Raw genomic sequence first — 15834 nt, 5'->3', positions numbered from 1 at the left:
AAAGCAAGCTAAACAAATAACAAATCAATTAGCAACTGCTCCCCGGCAGCGGCGCCAAAATTTGATTGGGCTGTCGTAGGCTTAACAAATTAATAAAGATATTTCCCACTAATTAACTGGTAATATAGGGGTAGTATGAGATCGTTCCTACCGGGAGCTGTGTAATTGGTAGGTTATTTGATTAGCAAGATAAAGTAGATAACAAATGGGGGTTTTGGTTGTAAGATAAATATAAAGACAATAATAAAGAAAAGAGATGATTAAGGAATCCTTCGCCGTTACCAAGCGTTAACAGGATTAGAATACTTATCTATCGCTCGTAAGAACCATTCATCACCAACCGTAGAATAACAGCTAGAGCAGTGTTATCCCCAAAGCTCCTTGTGTAACTTGATACCGAAGCGCTCGCATATCAAGTTCTATCCAACTGAACCACCAAGTAGTAGCATACTCAAGGTGTAATCCAACCGGAAGCTTTAAGATATGTGAACTTAGGTTGATCCTAGCAGTTAGACTCTTAGCGCAAGGTCCACTTACTAGTGTTATCTTCACACACGATTGCTCTACAGAATCCCTCTGAGTGTAGGAGTTGCACGATAATTACGGATCACTCCAAATCTCTACTAGCAATAGAACAATCAATATACTGATCTATTAGGCCTCCCAAATCAATATAAGAATGACTCATAAACCCTAGTGTAGGATCAGAATCCCGCAGCAATAATACCTCAGCGAAATTATTAACACCACAACACAGCAGTGTCGCAGAATAACTTCAGAAACGAAATAATAAACGACGTCAGCTAAATCATGAGAAAAATGTGATGGTCCTCCGAAAATTAGAGAGTTTGCGAGATTAACATTTGTAAGGATGCGAGAATGTCGCAAGTCATATCCAAAATAAAGGACAGATTAGCTGTCTTCCACTATGTAATTCCCTATAAATAGCCACTCAGTTGTAAAGGAAAAAGGAGAGATCTTTTCTGATTGAGAAGCAAGTAAATAGGAGAGAAAAAATCTAGAGAAGTGGTTATTATTGATTCCTTTATCTTTTCTTGTAAGATTGTTCAAAGATTCATCGATAAAATTAAGATTGTTAACCTAAAATGAGTTGAATGTTAATGAAATCTTGTGAGGGGTGTAGTGTAGGATTTCCTGCAACTACATAATGGCGCTAGAGACAGGGAGATTGAAGGTTATTCTAGAAAAAATTGAAGATTAATATTGAGATTTGTGAAGATTTGGAGTAATTGGTTAATAATTTTACATAATCTCTTGCAATTCGTTAACATTGAAGAAATGGCTAGAAAAAGAAATACATCAGAACAACCAACTACTGTTAGAAGAAGCAAGAGAATTGCTGGAAGGGAAAGAAGTGAAATGGGAGAATCTACTAGAATGAGAAATAATGGATAAAATCAAATTCAACCACCAGTTCAACAAACACTAATAGAAGGAAGGAATACAGATTATGATAGGGTGAGTATACACACTTGGCAATCAAATTCAGCATAAGAAGTAGAAGAAGAGCAGCAAACCAGAAACTATAGACAGGTAGAGAGAAATCAAGAAGCAGATGAAGGAATAATTCATGGAGATGAGGAAATTGGAGCGTTAGAAACGTTGAGACGAAGAATACATGCAGAAAGAAGAGCTTAGGCAGAAGAACGTGCAAATCTAACAAGGCAAAATCACGAATTCAGGATGAAAAATATGAGACTACAGAGTAGAAGATCAAGAAGTATTACAAAATCATATTCAAGATCGACTAGAAGAGAGATGAGGCGAAACTCACCCACAATTAATGCCGGAAATAATATTCAAGAAGAAATATCAAATCCTAATGAAGAACATCACAAAAATAGAGAAAGGATTGATGATCGTTACGTTCCACAAAATGAAACTTTTGATGATAGGCGAAGGGAATCGAGAGGAATGGACAACATCAGGGACGAAATAATCAAGATGGCGAAGGGAATCGAGAGGAAGGAAGGAGAATTTTACATGAGAGAAGAGCTCAAAGAAATCAACAAACGATTGAAGAAGAAATTGAAAGACATTATGATGAACAAGCACGTTTAATTTGCGAACTTGAAAGATTGAGAGAGAAAATGGAAGAACAAGAGATCCAGGAGACAATTCGCTAGAGCAATCACGACAATCGAGAAAGAAGGCGTACACAAAACCGAAATAACGGTAATATCAATGAAGAGTATGATAGAGTACAGAGGATGGCTGAAAGACAGCGAATGGAATTGATAAGAAATGAACAAAATCATGGAGGGGAAAATGAGAGACATCATCATATGCGAATTCAAGATAGAGATGAGGAAGAGAAGAAGACGAGATGAGATATGAAGAAGAAATGCAAAATTTCGCGAGAGAAGAAAGACATGAACGCAGAAGAAGGGAGGCGAAATTAAAAAGACCAATGGATCAAAATTCAGGTGTAAATAAACAAATCTTAAAGAATTAGAAGAAATGAGAGGAATGCTAAATAATAGAGGAAGTAGGCAGAAGACAATTAGATGAAGCTATAGAAGAAGCTGCGAAAACTCCATTTACAAGGGAAGTACAACTAGGAGGAATACCTCCGAAATGCAATTTGCCCGCATTAACCAGCATTTTTGATGGAACAACTTGTGCAATTCAACACATTAAAGCCTACGTGAGGTGCATGTTGCAATGGGAAAATCATGATGCCGTTTAGCAAGTATTTTGCATCCAGCTTAACAGGGGAGGCGTTAAAATGGTTCGAAGGTCTACCAAAGAATACAATAACATCCTTCAATCATTTGCAGACTACATTCCTGGGGGCATATATAAGTAATAATTCTTCGCGACCTGGTATTGAAGACGTGTTTGGATTAAAACAAAGGATTGGCGAAAGTTTGAAGCACCTAACTAAAAGATGGAGGACTATGTGTAGCGAAATGGCTGGCCGTGTGATGAGAGATATCTTATCTTATCATTTATCAATGCTATGTTTGCAACCAACCTATTGTATATCCAAATTTTCAGAGTCAAGAATACGATCACAATGACTGAATTGCGAGAACTTCAGGAAGAATATATTGCTCTAGAGGAAAGGCAAAATGAAATGGAATCATACCGTTGCGAACACCAGTTCACAAACAGCGAATGCAAGCTTATTACCCAAACTAATAAACACAGTGGCGAGCACTTCGCAAGTACAACAAGAAAGGTGACGGGCAACAATCAACAGAAACTGGTGGCTATGGGAAGCCGAGATCAAGAGGTATGAAAGAGAAAGAAATTTCTACAATCGTGGTGGAAATAACAAATTCAAAGACTCGATCAGCCAAGAAACTTATGGAGGTCAAAGACAAAACTATAATAGAGGACAAGGAGGTCACAAGGTGTATGGGAAGAAATCAAGATGCCACCTCTAAATGCAAGTGTGGAGAAAATATGGGAAGCTATAATTTTGATGGAGAATATACCAACACCATGGAACATGGGAACGGAACCACCTCCAAACCACAGAAGTCATGAGTTTTGTTCTTATCATCATTTTCATGGACATACTACAAATGATTGCAGAAATGTAAAAAGAATTATTCTGAGAATGATAGATCAAGGAAAACTAAACCACTTTTTGGTAGGGCACCCACAATCTCAACCATTGCCACCACCACCAGAGCATCACAAAGTAAACACGATGAAAAAGAAGGAAACATTCTTCATAGAAGTTGGTGCAAAAGCAAAGAATCTATTCTGTCACTCTATCGTACATTCATACAAGACAATTGAAGATTTTCATGACAATGTTTTGAGTAGAGTGTTCGCAAGAGATAATGATGGAAGAGAAATTATGAATATTGCGAAAATCTCGCCACTAGAGGAATGGCAGAAACAGATTATTTCTTTTACCGCAGAAGAAATCCCCGAAGGTGAAGAGGTACATGATAATCCATTGGTGTAAAATTAGAAATTAATCCAAAAAAAGAAGATGAGGATGATGAAGCTGAAGATTCATGGGCAATTAATAGGATTCTAATCGATACTGGAAGCTCTGTGAACATCTTATTTTATCATACTTATAAAACTATGGGAGGAAGAGATGATGATCTTATACCATCAACATATAAGATATATGGTTTTAATGGTACTGCCAACAAGCCTAAAGGGGAGGTTACTATGCGAATTCCATTGAAGGGAATATCTTCTGAAATCCTATTCTGTGTCGTTGATGTAGAATCACCCTACAATGCATTAATTGGTCGACCTTGGCTACATGGGATTCTAGGTGTAGCTTCAACTTTCCACCAGTGCATCAAATTCCCTCACCCCAGCGGTGTAGGAATCATAAAGGGAGATTGGGTTGAAGGAAAGAGGTGTTACGAAACTGAGGTAGAATCCTGCGAAGGAAGAGCAAACAAGAAGGAAAATTGGCGACACAAAATCAAAGAGACACAAAGAAGTGAGAGGTTGATGGTGGATGCAATCGAAAGAAAAGGAGAAGAGATGTTGCGAAACTAATGCTAGCTCAGAATAAAAAATAGTGAACATACCACTACCAAGGAAGCAGTAGCAGAAAATAACAAAGAAGCAGAGGATGGCAAAGGTAATGTATGAATGATTGATTTGTTGCGACACTCTCGCAATAAATAAAATTCTCAAAAATACATTTTATTGAATGACAAAATTGAGATTGCGAACTGCAAATACGATATGATGATGTGCGAGAATCTCCCAGAGATAATGAATTCTATAAAAGACAACCAGAGAACAATGACAAAAGAGAAAGGGGCGAACCTGTATGGCGTACACCCTAGTTCGCGAACACAATTTCGCAAGAGGCAAATGTAAGACCTAAAGTACGTCATATAAGGGGGTACCTGTTGCATGGCTTAGGGAAAGGCTACACCGCCACCGGAACCTGAGTCATGGAGATTTGGGGTCAATAAAGCCCATCCGGGAGAGGCACCTTGGATTCTCAGCTTAAGCATATGACTTAGGTTGGGAGACTAAGGTAATAAGGACTCTCCCAAGGAGTACAAAATCTGATCAAGGCGCCGAGGTACACGGTTGAGTCAAGAGTGCCAGGGGCGTCTGAAGCGTACCTTGCCATTCTTGACAAGTCTCGGCTTATACTGCACTCGGCCCACTTAGGGTGCAGTCTCGTAACTATAAACCCTATAGGTAAAAGGGATAAGAGGCTGCGAAAACAATTGGTTGTTGTTAAGACTGGATGGGAGGAGCTAACCTTGTATGGTAGAAGTACGCCTCCTTGAAGGGGAAACCAGGGGGAGATAAGGGCGACACCCTCCATTAGGCAGATGATAAGTGTCTTAAGACGCAAATGTCATGAGGCTTTTTACTCGCAATGGTATTAAGATTTGTCATATTTGTGAAACAATCCTTAAGAGGCAATAATACTAAAGAAAAAGATAAGACAAGATCAATGGGTTTTCGCATGAAAGTGCGAAGACGTCCTGCGATTTCGTCTCAAGACGGCAATGTAATGGGGCTTTATTTTCGCAAGAATATTTAGGCCTGTCATATTGTCGCAACATTCCTGAGGAGGCCATAATACAAAAGAAAAAGTTAAGGAAAGATTAATGGGTTTTTGCATGAAAGTGCAAGGACGTCCTGCGATTTTGTCGCAATGACAAGAGGTGGCATAATAAGACCTTTAACTAGGAAGGCAAAATAAGACCACACAGGGATGAGATTTTGAAAAAGAATCAAAATTTACTTTGCATATGATTGCGAAATTATACATAAACAACTGCGAAGTTGAGGCACAAAATAAGAAAAATCTGCAAAATCTCTCATTTGGATACAAATACAGAGGCAAGTATGGGAATGAATGAAATTAGAAAATGTTATTTGTCTGCACATGATAGATTTACGCAAAAATTAAAAAATTAATTATTATGTTGATTAACCATATTGCAAGGAAGAATTGTTTTAATGAATGCAAGTCAAAATGAAAGAAACTCATATATTAAGGAATATGGAGAACCAAAAGAATTCGCAAATATACAGAAAGAAGGAATAAATGTACAAGTATTACAGAAGATTAAAGAAAGAAACAAAGACTACTTCTTAGTTGATCCTTCATCATATTCATCAGACTTGTTCCCTTCTTCGTCTGCATCAGAACTTTTATCTCCATCAGAACCTTCATCACCATCAGATTCTTCATCATCAGCTTCGCTATCATAAATGGTCAGACTAGGAATGTTCTTTGGGATCTCCTCCAAGAGACAAGGATAATCAGAGTGAGGAATACTATGGTCATCACAAACCATTTGAATAGTTTGATTGCGAAAATGCAGAGCATCGTTCTTAAAGTTTGCAACAGTGATCTTGATTTGATTCTTTAATATAGAATTCTTATCGTTGCGAGAAGAAAAATTCTTTGCGAGTTCCTTTTTTTCAGCTTCAAGTTCCTCAATTCTTTCACGATATCTACTTTCAGAATCTGTGAGCAAAAGGCAATCAATTAATAACTTGATGAAAATTCATAAGAAACAAAAGATTAGTGAAGAAGAACAGTTAATAACCTTCTCTGTCAGAAATCATATCTCTAATCAAGGCTGTATGCTCAACTTGGAGACTAACATTTACACCTAAATCTTTTCTGGCATCGTCTAAGATTTTCGCAGCCCAAGCGAATTCTTCCTCATTATTTATAAGGAGAGAGAACGAATTTGGTTTTCTCTTTCGCAGAGCTCGGTATTCTTGCGGTTAGTTTCATCTCGTTCAAGTTGAACTTCAAGAAGGGTCTCTTGGAATTTCTCCAAAGCCTTAGCAACTTGATCAGAGATGCGATCCTTATCATCTATGAGACCGCTAATTTTGGTTCTTAGCTCATTGATTTTCTCTTTAGAATTAAGAAAGAAACGCTTAAATCGGTTGGCTAAACCTAAATTGGATCTATGGTCAATCTCTAAGAGGCGAAATTTGGATCTCAGTTCATTCAGAAAAAGAGATGAAATTTTATCATTTGAGAAACTATTTAAAGATTTATTAAGACGCTCAAGAAGGGTATCATTATCCAAGGCATTAGGAAATGAACAAAGAATGGTAGCTTCATCAGAAAGACCATAAATGTCTGCAAAAATGATCAATCAAATAAGATTAAACAACAGGATGAATGAATGAATGGAAAGGAGAAAAATAACATACCATAGAGTTGATTATTAGCTTGCTGAAGACTAGAGATTTTATTCTTGTACGAAGAAGAATCAATTTCTAGTTGTTTGTTCTTCTCGCGAAGACCTTTGACTTCAATTTCCAGTTCCTCATTCTTTGCACGAAATTGAAGATTCTTCTTTTCAAGAATTTCGCGTCTCCTTTCCAGATCTGAGGCAACAGCGAAAGAAGCTTTTCCAGCCTGCGAGAAATGTAAAAAGTATTAAAATAGAAAGAGATTTTGAGTTACAGTAATGAAGAAGTAAAAAGACGAAAGCATACCAGACTATTAAGAGAATGCAGGAAGTTGGGAGTAACCGATCTAGAAACTCCGCGAAGAGAATTATCACCATCCTGTAAAGGAACATCGCAAATCGTGGCGAGAGCTTTGCAGGTATTAACGAATTGATTATCTCCTATTCCTTGCCAAGAATCAGAAAATAGGCCAGAGAGCTTAGCCATAGAAGATTCAGATGGAGAATCTTCATTTGCAGCAAGGTCATCATTATCCTCATCATCCTCATCACTCTCGGAGTTTTCATGAGAAGGAATATTTGAAGGAGAGGAAGAACGTATTTTTCTCTTCTTTGAAGGAGGAGCAGTTGGTTTTTCCCAAGAGCACCTTTGCCTTTATCACCAGTCTTCGCAACATTGGCAGGCTCTTCTATTTCAGCATTAATCTTCTCACACAGATATAAATAAGAAATAGAGGCAACAGTATACTATTTAAAATCATAAGAGAATATTTCTTACCTCATCTGTGTATGAGCGAATATCTAACAAGGTACTAGCCTTCCCAGTCATGTGATAACTATCTTTCAGTTTTTGGATCTGTAGAATGTTGAAAGAATCAGCGAACAAAAGAATAAAGACAAATAAAGAAATATAAAGTGGGTGAAACTGGAAGAGACATACCTCTTTCTCCTTCTCGGGCCAACAAAATACCCAAGGTTGATAAGAAGCGAGATTCTTAGGAAGAACATTTGACCCAACAATGTAAGGTCATTTCAGCATCAAGGGAAAAACACATCATTTATCATCTTTGGATTGGCGAGGAGTTGTGTTCTTACCAGAGTGCCAATCAATGTCTTGCATGAGTATTTTATCTTCATCAATATGATCTTTCCTTTTCAAGCGAATACCCCAGAGAGTATTATCTTTCTTCATGGATATTAATTCATAGTTTTCGAAGAAATTCGCTAATGTATATTTCTCAGCGACTATCTCTAGATCTACGAATTTAGGATCCCTAAGCTCTTTGGAATAAAGAGATCCTTTACTAGCACCACGGTTAGCGAACTCCAGCATCAGACGGATGCAATCCCCACTTAATTGGAAGATAGCTCGCGAAAATCCCGAGTGAGCGAGAATTTCATAGAACAGAGGAATATTTGGGTCATAAAGAGGAATGGGGAGACCTGCGAGAATTTGACCTAGCGAAACTATGATAGATTGATCATCACAATGTTGATCAGAGAAAAGTTTGATAGAAAGAATTGACTTGGCACTTTCACCAGGAATGGTAGAAATTGTGAAACCTTTCTCAGCAAGATCTTTTTGGACGTCTTTTAATTTTTTCTCATGTTTGTAGCCACTTGGAGGCATATCTGAATATAGAGTATGGGAATGGATAAAAAGTAAGAAGATTGAAGAGGGGAGAATTACAGTAGCAGAACTTACACAAGAACAATAGAGTTGCAGAGATGAGAGAATAAAAAGAGAAGAGAAAGTAAAAAGGAAATGGAAAGAAGAGTAAGAAGAATATATAAAAATGATTTTTTTTACTCGAAGAAATAAACACCATTAATGTGAAAAGACGTGAGCGGTTGAAAGACGTGTCAAGAAATAGATGGAAGAAAGAATACGTGTGATAAATGCAGAATATGAAGAGATGAACAGCTGCGGCATTTCTCACATCATTCTCTACTTCGCAGAGAAGATATGAGAAGAGGCAAGATGTAGGATCAGAATCTCACAGCAACAATACCTCAGCGGAATTATTAACAACACAACACAACAATGTCGCAGAATAACTTCAGAAACGAAATAATAAACGACGTCAGCTAAATCATGAGAAAAATGTGATGGTCCTCCGAAAATTAGAGAGTTTGAGAGATTAACATTTGTAAGGATGCGAGAATGTCGCAAGTCATATCCGAAAATAAAGGACAGATTAGCTGTCATCCACTATGTAATTCCAGGTATGGATATGACGGAAATAACTGATGAAATACTTCTCCGTCGTCATACGGCTCTTACGGAGGAGCAGGGATAGTATTTGAGACACCCAAGAGAGAATTGTTATCATTCGCTTTCAAGCTAGACTTTGAATGTAGCAATAATGTGGCAGAGTATGAAGCATTGATTCTCGGATTAAGAATGGCCGAGGAACTTAATTTAGGAGCAATCGACGTCAAGGAAGACTCGAAGCTAGTCACAAACAAAATATCGGGTGATTTCCAGGTAAAAGAGGCGCATTTGGAACCATACCGAGCGGAAGCCCAGGAATTAATAGCGAGAAGAGGAAGCACCGTCATTGAGCATACTATAAAATCCATTAATAAGCATGCAGACGCGTTGGCTACCTTAGCGGCCAAGATACAATTAAACGAAGCCGACGAAGGCACCATGGTGGTAAAGAGAAGCGCATTACCCAGCACACGAAAAGAAGACGCATCATTCGAATTAAAGGATGATTGGAGAACAACATACATCGAGGATCTGACTAGAGAGGCGGACGATCAATTACTTCCCGTTAAAGTGTTGAAACAATTTTTTGTAGTCCGAGGAGCGTTATACTTTCGAAAATCCGGAGGTGCTCTATCACGATGTGTAGGGAAGCTAGAAGCGCAGGAAATACTGAATCGCGTCCATGAAGAGTCATGTGGACAAACTGAAGGAATCCCGTTGTATCGTTGGCTGCAGAGGATGGGCGTATACTGGCCAAACATGGAAGTCCAAGCAGCAGTAGTCCAAGATAAATGTGACGATTGTCAAGCGCCCTCACAACAGACGGAAATATGTAGTGTGGAGATAGAGGACTGGAGGCAACCTTACATAGGCTTCATCTAACACGAGCGTCTACCTCCAAATAGACAAAAAACGTTAAAAATTCAAAGGAAATCCGGACTATTCTTCATGAGTGAAGGCATCCTCTATAGGAAGAGTTTCGAGGATAAGATACTACATTGTCTGTCGCAAGAGGAGGCGGAGATAGTTATGGCTACGACTCACGATGCCGAGCACCAAGGTATGAGAAAACTCTTCTTACAGTTGCACGAAGGGGGGTATTACTGGCCCACGATGGAGTTTGGTACAACCGAACATGTGAAGAAGTGCCAGCAATGTCAAAGCCAAGGATCATTAATCCACGCCCCACATACCTTGTTGCATAGTGTCGTCACCCCTTGAACTTTTCATAGATGGGGACTTGATATTATTGGGCCAATAAAACCAACTTCATCCGGGCATCACAAGTACATCATCACTGCGACTGAATATTCTTCTAAATGGGTTGAAGTTATTCCTCTCCGGGACTACTCAGGCACCGGGAATGCTGCGTTCATCAAAGAACACATCATAGGTCGATTCGGTGCACCTATGATTATACGCTCGGATAATGGTACCTCTTTCGTTAATCAAACTGTCATAGATTTGTTGGACCAGTATGGCATCAAGTTCCACACCTCGACTGTCTATTACCCTCAGGGGAACGGACAAGCAGAGGCAACCAACAAAACACTGTTAAGAATACTAAGCCGCATGGTACATGATCATCATAGGAGCTGGCATGAGCAACTACCTCTTGCGCTCTGGGCATACCGCATTTCCAAGAGAAGTTCAACTGGTGCCTCCCCTTACTCTCTGGTGTATGGAGAATATGCAACACTGCGAGCAGAAATTGCAATACCTTTCGCACGCGTGGCTGTGTCCAGCCTCACTATCCCGGATGAGGTCAGTCGGTTCGCTCATTTGGATACCTTAGAAGAACGACGAGCCAAGTCTGAATGTTTCGCGGATAAGTATAGGCAACAGACGACAAGGTATTATAACCAGAAAGTGAAAGAACGAATTTTCAGGTGTAAATGACGTAGTGATGAAAATCACGCCACATTTCCAGCGTGATGAAAAGGCAGGAAAATTTGCTGCAAATTGGCAAGGTCCTTATATGATTAGCGAAGCAGCGGAAAGCGGGTATTACAATTTGAAGCGGATGAATAGCTCACGCATCAATACTCCTATCAATGGTAAATGGCTTAAAATTTATTACACTTAAGTAACTTAATGTATGCCGGATGGCTGAGAAATAATAAAACAATTATCTTACACTATACTTTGAGTCACTTTAAATTCTCGCGTACGACCCAATATGATGCTCCAATAGTCCAAGAAAGGGATAGGCTCCGTGCATGGCTTAGATGAAGTGCACCAATAGTCCAAGAAAGGGCTAGGATCCGTGCGTGGCTTAATGAAGCGCACCAATAGTCCAAGAAAGGGCTAGGCTCCGTGTGTGGCTTAATGAAGCGCACCAATAGTCTAAGAAAGGGCGAGGCTCCGTGCGTGGCTTAATGACTAGGTTCCGTGCGTGGCTTAATGAAGCGCACCAATAGTCCAAGAAAGGACTAGGCTTCGTCCATGGATTAGAGGAAGTGCACCAATAGTCCAAGAAAGGGCTAGGATCCATGCGTGGATTAATGAAGCGAACCAATAGTCCAAGAAAGGAGTAGGATCCGTGCATGGCTTAATGAAGCGCACCAATAGTCCAAGAAAGGAGTAGGCTCCGTGCATGGCTCAGAGGAAGTGCACCAATAGTCCAAGAAAGGGCTAGGCTTCGTGCATGGCTTAAATGAAGTGCACCAATAGTCCAAGAAAGGGCTACACTCTGTTCATGACTTAGATGAAGTGCACCAATAGTCCCAGAAAGGACTAGGCTCCGTGCATGGCTTAGATGAAGTGCACCAATAATCCCAGAAAGGACTAGGCTCCGTGCATGTCTTAATGAAGTGCACTAGTAGTCCCAGAAAGGACTACATTCTATAGTCAGCTCAACGAAGCATATCAATAGCTCCGGAGAATGATAGTCTTCGTACATGATCAATGAAGAACGCTACAAGTATAGATACCGACTAGTCCAAGTAATAAAAACTTAACGAAGCATATCAGTAGCTCCGGAGAATGATAGTCTCCGTACATGATCAATGAAGAACGCTATAAGTGTAGATACCGGCTAGTCCAAGTAATAAAAACATTTTATAGAGGGAATATTCCAAAAGGAAATTATGCGTGCATACGATACGCGGAAAATAGCACGAATAGTATATTCATAAACATCCTACGCGACATACAAAACAGGTAAAACAATATACTCTGTGGCAGAATTCACTAAGTTAAAAAAATGAAGACAGAACCGAGTTCGCGCTCCTCAACCGGCCACGGGCAACAACCAAATCACCTTCTTTGGACTCCATCCGGTCACGAGCGTTAGCAAATGCCTCAAAAGCCTCATCTGCAGCCATCACGTTTTCTATTGAAAAGTTGATCCGACTAGCATGAAAATACTGCATTTGGCTAACCCCAAACAATTGCTCACACTCACGAACGAGTCGGGCATTACCAGCAACAATAGCTTGCAACAATTTAATTTTTTGTTTCCTAAGGGACAAACATAAAGCACTGACTGATTCTTCCATTAGAACTAAAACAAAACGGGAGGAAAACTTTTGTTTGGAATACTTAGGCTATATAGCAAATCCTAAAAAAAAAGGGAGAAATTTTAAGTTGATTCAGTTATGAGCATGCGAGAACGTGTTATCTCTTGTTCTACATCTTTCATCATCACAAGCACTTCTTCACATTGAATAGCAACCACAGTTAAAGCAGCCCGCAAATCCCCTAGCACTTGATCTACCTCATACATAATCCTCTCAGATGTATTATTCTGGCGAGCCATGTTGGAGGTGTCATCCTGCTCCTCGAATGCTTTGCGTGTACTTTCTTGCACAACCAACCTCTGAGTTCGCAAAGCTTTCAATTCACTCTTCAGGACTAGCAACCATGCCAACTCCACCTGTTTATCTAAAGGATGCACCAGCGCACAAAGACAAGGCATAACCATGCATACGACGGCTTTGCAGATGAGAAGAGGACATATCATAATCCACAATGACCTGATCCATATACGTCATCATGAGATTTATTTCTTGCAATAACCGATCGCCTACATGACGAGCGGAGATGGCATCATCCAGTGCATGTTGAACCCTGAAGGGGACCGGTCCGGACACTTGAGTTCTCCGAGCTGTTAAGAACACTTTGTAATGCTTGTCAAATTGTGCGCGCGCTTTAGTACGACTCGCTAGCCTTATCTCCCTAAGAAATTCTATCTTCGCCTTCACGAGTCGCAAGCGGTCTAACTCAGACCCTTTCCTATATGGGGATACCAACGTTGGCACAAAGGCCAAAGATAATACATAACCGTGTAGACGATTCTTCATAACAGAGAACGCTCGTATAAACAACAAACAGAAATGAAAACGTCACACTAGTACATATAGTCTATTTATAGGAAATACGCACATCAAGGCATTTATTACCCCATAATTATTACCACAACTCCTACTTACCCTAAAAAAATAAAAAAAAATCAGGGTAACATATTAATTGCCAAGCGAACTTCAGCAAGAGCCATTTCAATGGACCTAATACTATGGTCCGCCTCAACGCATTGAAAATGGGTAGTCAGACGTTGCTCACGGGAATAACCACGATACTCCAGAAGAGTTAAGTTAGGAAGACCTCCTTCACTCTGAATCCTCATCACCAGATGATCCGTAGCAAATAATCGTTCATGCCAATTCGAGTTCTTAATCTCAAAAGTATCCCGAGCAAGGCACATCACATGGAAAAGGCGATTCAGATATCCCATTTCTAGAACTAATCTCACACGATTAGTCATAAACCCAAAACAAAAAAAACAAAAAAAGAGAAAGAGAGAAGAAGACACAAGGAATATTTACTGTGATTAACAAAACAAACTCTTATATATATAATTAAAATAACACAACACCCAAGACAGTTATTTTACGAACTCCTAAAAAAATAATAATAAAAAAAAATGGTGATCTATCTAAGAACGCTCAGTTATAAGCGAGCGACAGTAGGAAATATCCTCGTCTAAATCTTGCATCATCAGTTGTGCCTCACCATACTGAGTAGTAGAATTGGTGTAAGCACTACGCACTTCTTCCAACACTTGATGAACTTTGTGCATAATCTCACTGGAAGTACATGCCTTCTTAGCCATATATAGCGTCTCCTTATGCTCTTCATAAGCCTTGCGATCCTTGTCCAGGGCAATCATTCGATGAGTCTGTAGCATCCCGATATCATCCTTCAATATTAGTAAACATGTTATTCCGCCTTCGTATCAGCAGGACGAATAAGAGCAGATACGTCATACAAAGTTAAAACGCACCCAAGGAGATTTGGACCCGCTTTTTGAGTAATAAAAGCACGGCAATCGGCTATCGCATGTTCAATATCAGTCGTCATAATTAGCACTTCTTGAAACAACCGCTCAGCTTTGTTCCGAGCAGCTATAGTATCATCCAGTGCACGCTGCACAACTAGACTCGGCACCTGGAAGAGGATCCCAACTGGTAACTAGCGGGCGAAGAGGACGACCCTTGTTACTAGAAGAAAGCTTATACTTTTTGGTAGCCTCGGCATTTAACTTCACGGGACCTGATGCTTGCATTTCCTTGAGATCGTCCTTGGATAAATCTCGAGGAGCATACGTCTCCTTGATGAGTAGATTTAACACACTCCGATTAACATTATTTCGATAGCCAAGTCATTCATTGGTGACGCCAACGTGCCGACGGAGCTGAGGATGACAGATTTCAAAGAAGCATGTGCGGTCGCTCATCCGAAGACTGCTTTTGAAAAAAAAGCGATCGAAACTCTTTCGGACATCCTTTTCCTCTTCCGTCGAAGAAGGTAGAGGAGGGTCATAAGGAACCCCTTGATCAAACCCCAGCTGTCGTGCCACACGGATGGTGTTGTACACCTCAGAAGAAAACTTCCCACCATGAAAGCCAGGAAGACGCTCGGGTAAAATAGAAACAATCATGTCAAACTCCTCGGCTGAAGGTATCTCCGCTGAAGACATCCTTCTTCCTGATCGGCTAGCAAAAGTATAGTGAAGAAAACCAGTGCGACCATCCTGATAAGTAATGAGATTGAAATCCGCGCCCTTATCCATGAAGTCCTTGAGCTTTTCCTTTGGAAGATGACCTTTATTGTGATAAAGGGCCATCTAGGGATGAGACTCGGGTTTCGTCACTAGACGTCTGGAGCCATCCTCTTGAATGACCTCCTCTTGCCGAGAGAGAGCAAGAAGATTCAGCTGAGGAGGCCTGTACCTGGGAAAGCGCTGCCAAGACCATGCTTGAATAAAGACGGCAGGAAGGAAACTTTCAACCTCATGGGATCCGTCCACGCGAAGAATATCACTCGCCAGCAAATCTAAATGATGATACAAACCACCCAGGAACATAGGAGCAAGCGGAAAAGACACGCCGCGGAACATCAACACGGCCATAGGGATCAATTAATTCTTGATGGTATCCCCGGGACTGTATTCGAAAACGTCATGACATAGCCAGA

General features: G+C 40.1%; 1 protein-coding gene across 1 annotated transcript; it reads left to right on the top strand.

Annotated features, from left to right (window-relative positions):
• Positions 1 to 9546: 9546 nt before the first annotated feature.
• LOC113337548 (uncharacterized protein K02A2.6-like) lies at positions 9547 to 11443 on the top strand. The gene is made up of 3 exons (XM_026583210.1): positions 9547 to 10214; positions 10590 to 11121; positions 11288 to 11443. The coding sequence occupies exons 1-3, from the start codon at positions 9547 to 9549 to the stop codon at positions 11441 to 11443; spliced, it is 1356 nt and encodes a 451-aa protein (XP_026438995.1).
• Positions 11444 to 15834: the final 4391 nt, after the last annotated feature.

This window comes from Papaver somniferum, unplaced genomic scaffold, assembly GCF_003573695.1.
Source record: "Papaver somniferum cultivar HN1 unplaced genomic scaffold, ASM357369v1 unplaced-scaffold_160, whole genome shotgun sequence".
NCBI lineage: Eukaryota > Viridiplantae > Streptophyta > Magnoliopsida > Ranunculales > Papaveraceae > Papaver > Papaver somniferum.
This window is presented reverse-complemented; position numbering and strand designations above follow the sequence as displayed.

Bases quoted from the DNA above. Each gene is read 5' to 3' on its own strand.
- LOC113337548 (XM_026583210.1), top strand. From the start codon at position 9,547: ATGGCCGAGGAACTTAATTTAGGAGCAATCGACGTCAAGGAAGACTCG. The intron at 10,215-10,589 runs GCAACCTTACAT...AACTTTTCATAG, and splicing joins GTGGAGATAGAGGACTGGAG to ATGGGGACTTGATATTATTG. The intron at 11,122-11,287 runs GTCAGTCGGTTC...CCACATTTCCAG, and splicing joins GCCTCACTATCCCGGATGAG to CGTGATGAAAAGGCAGGAAA.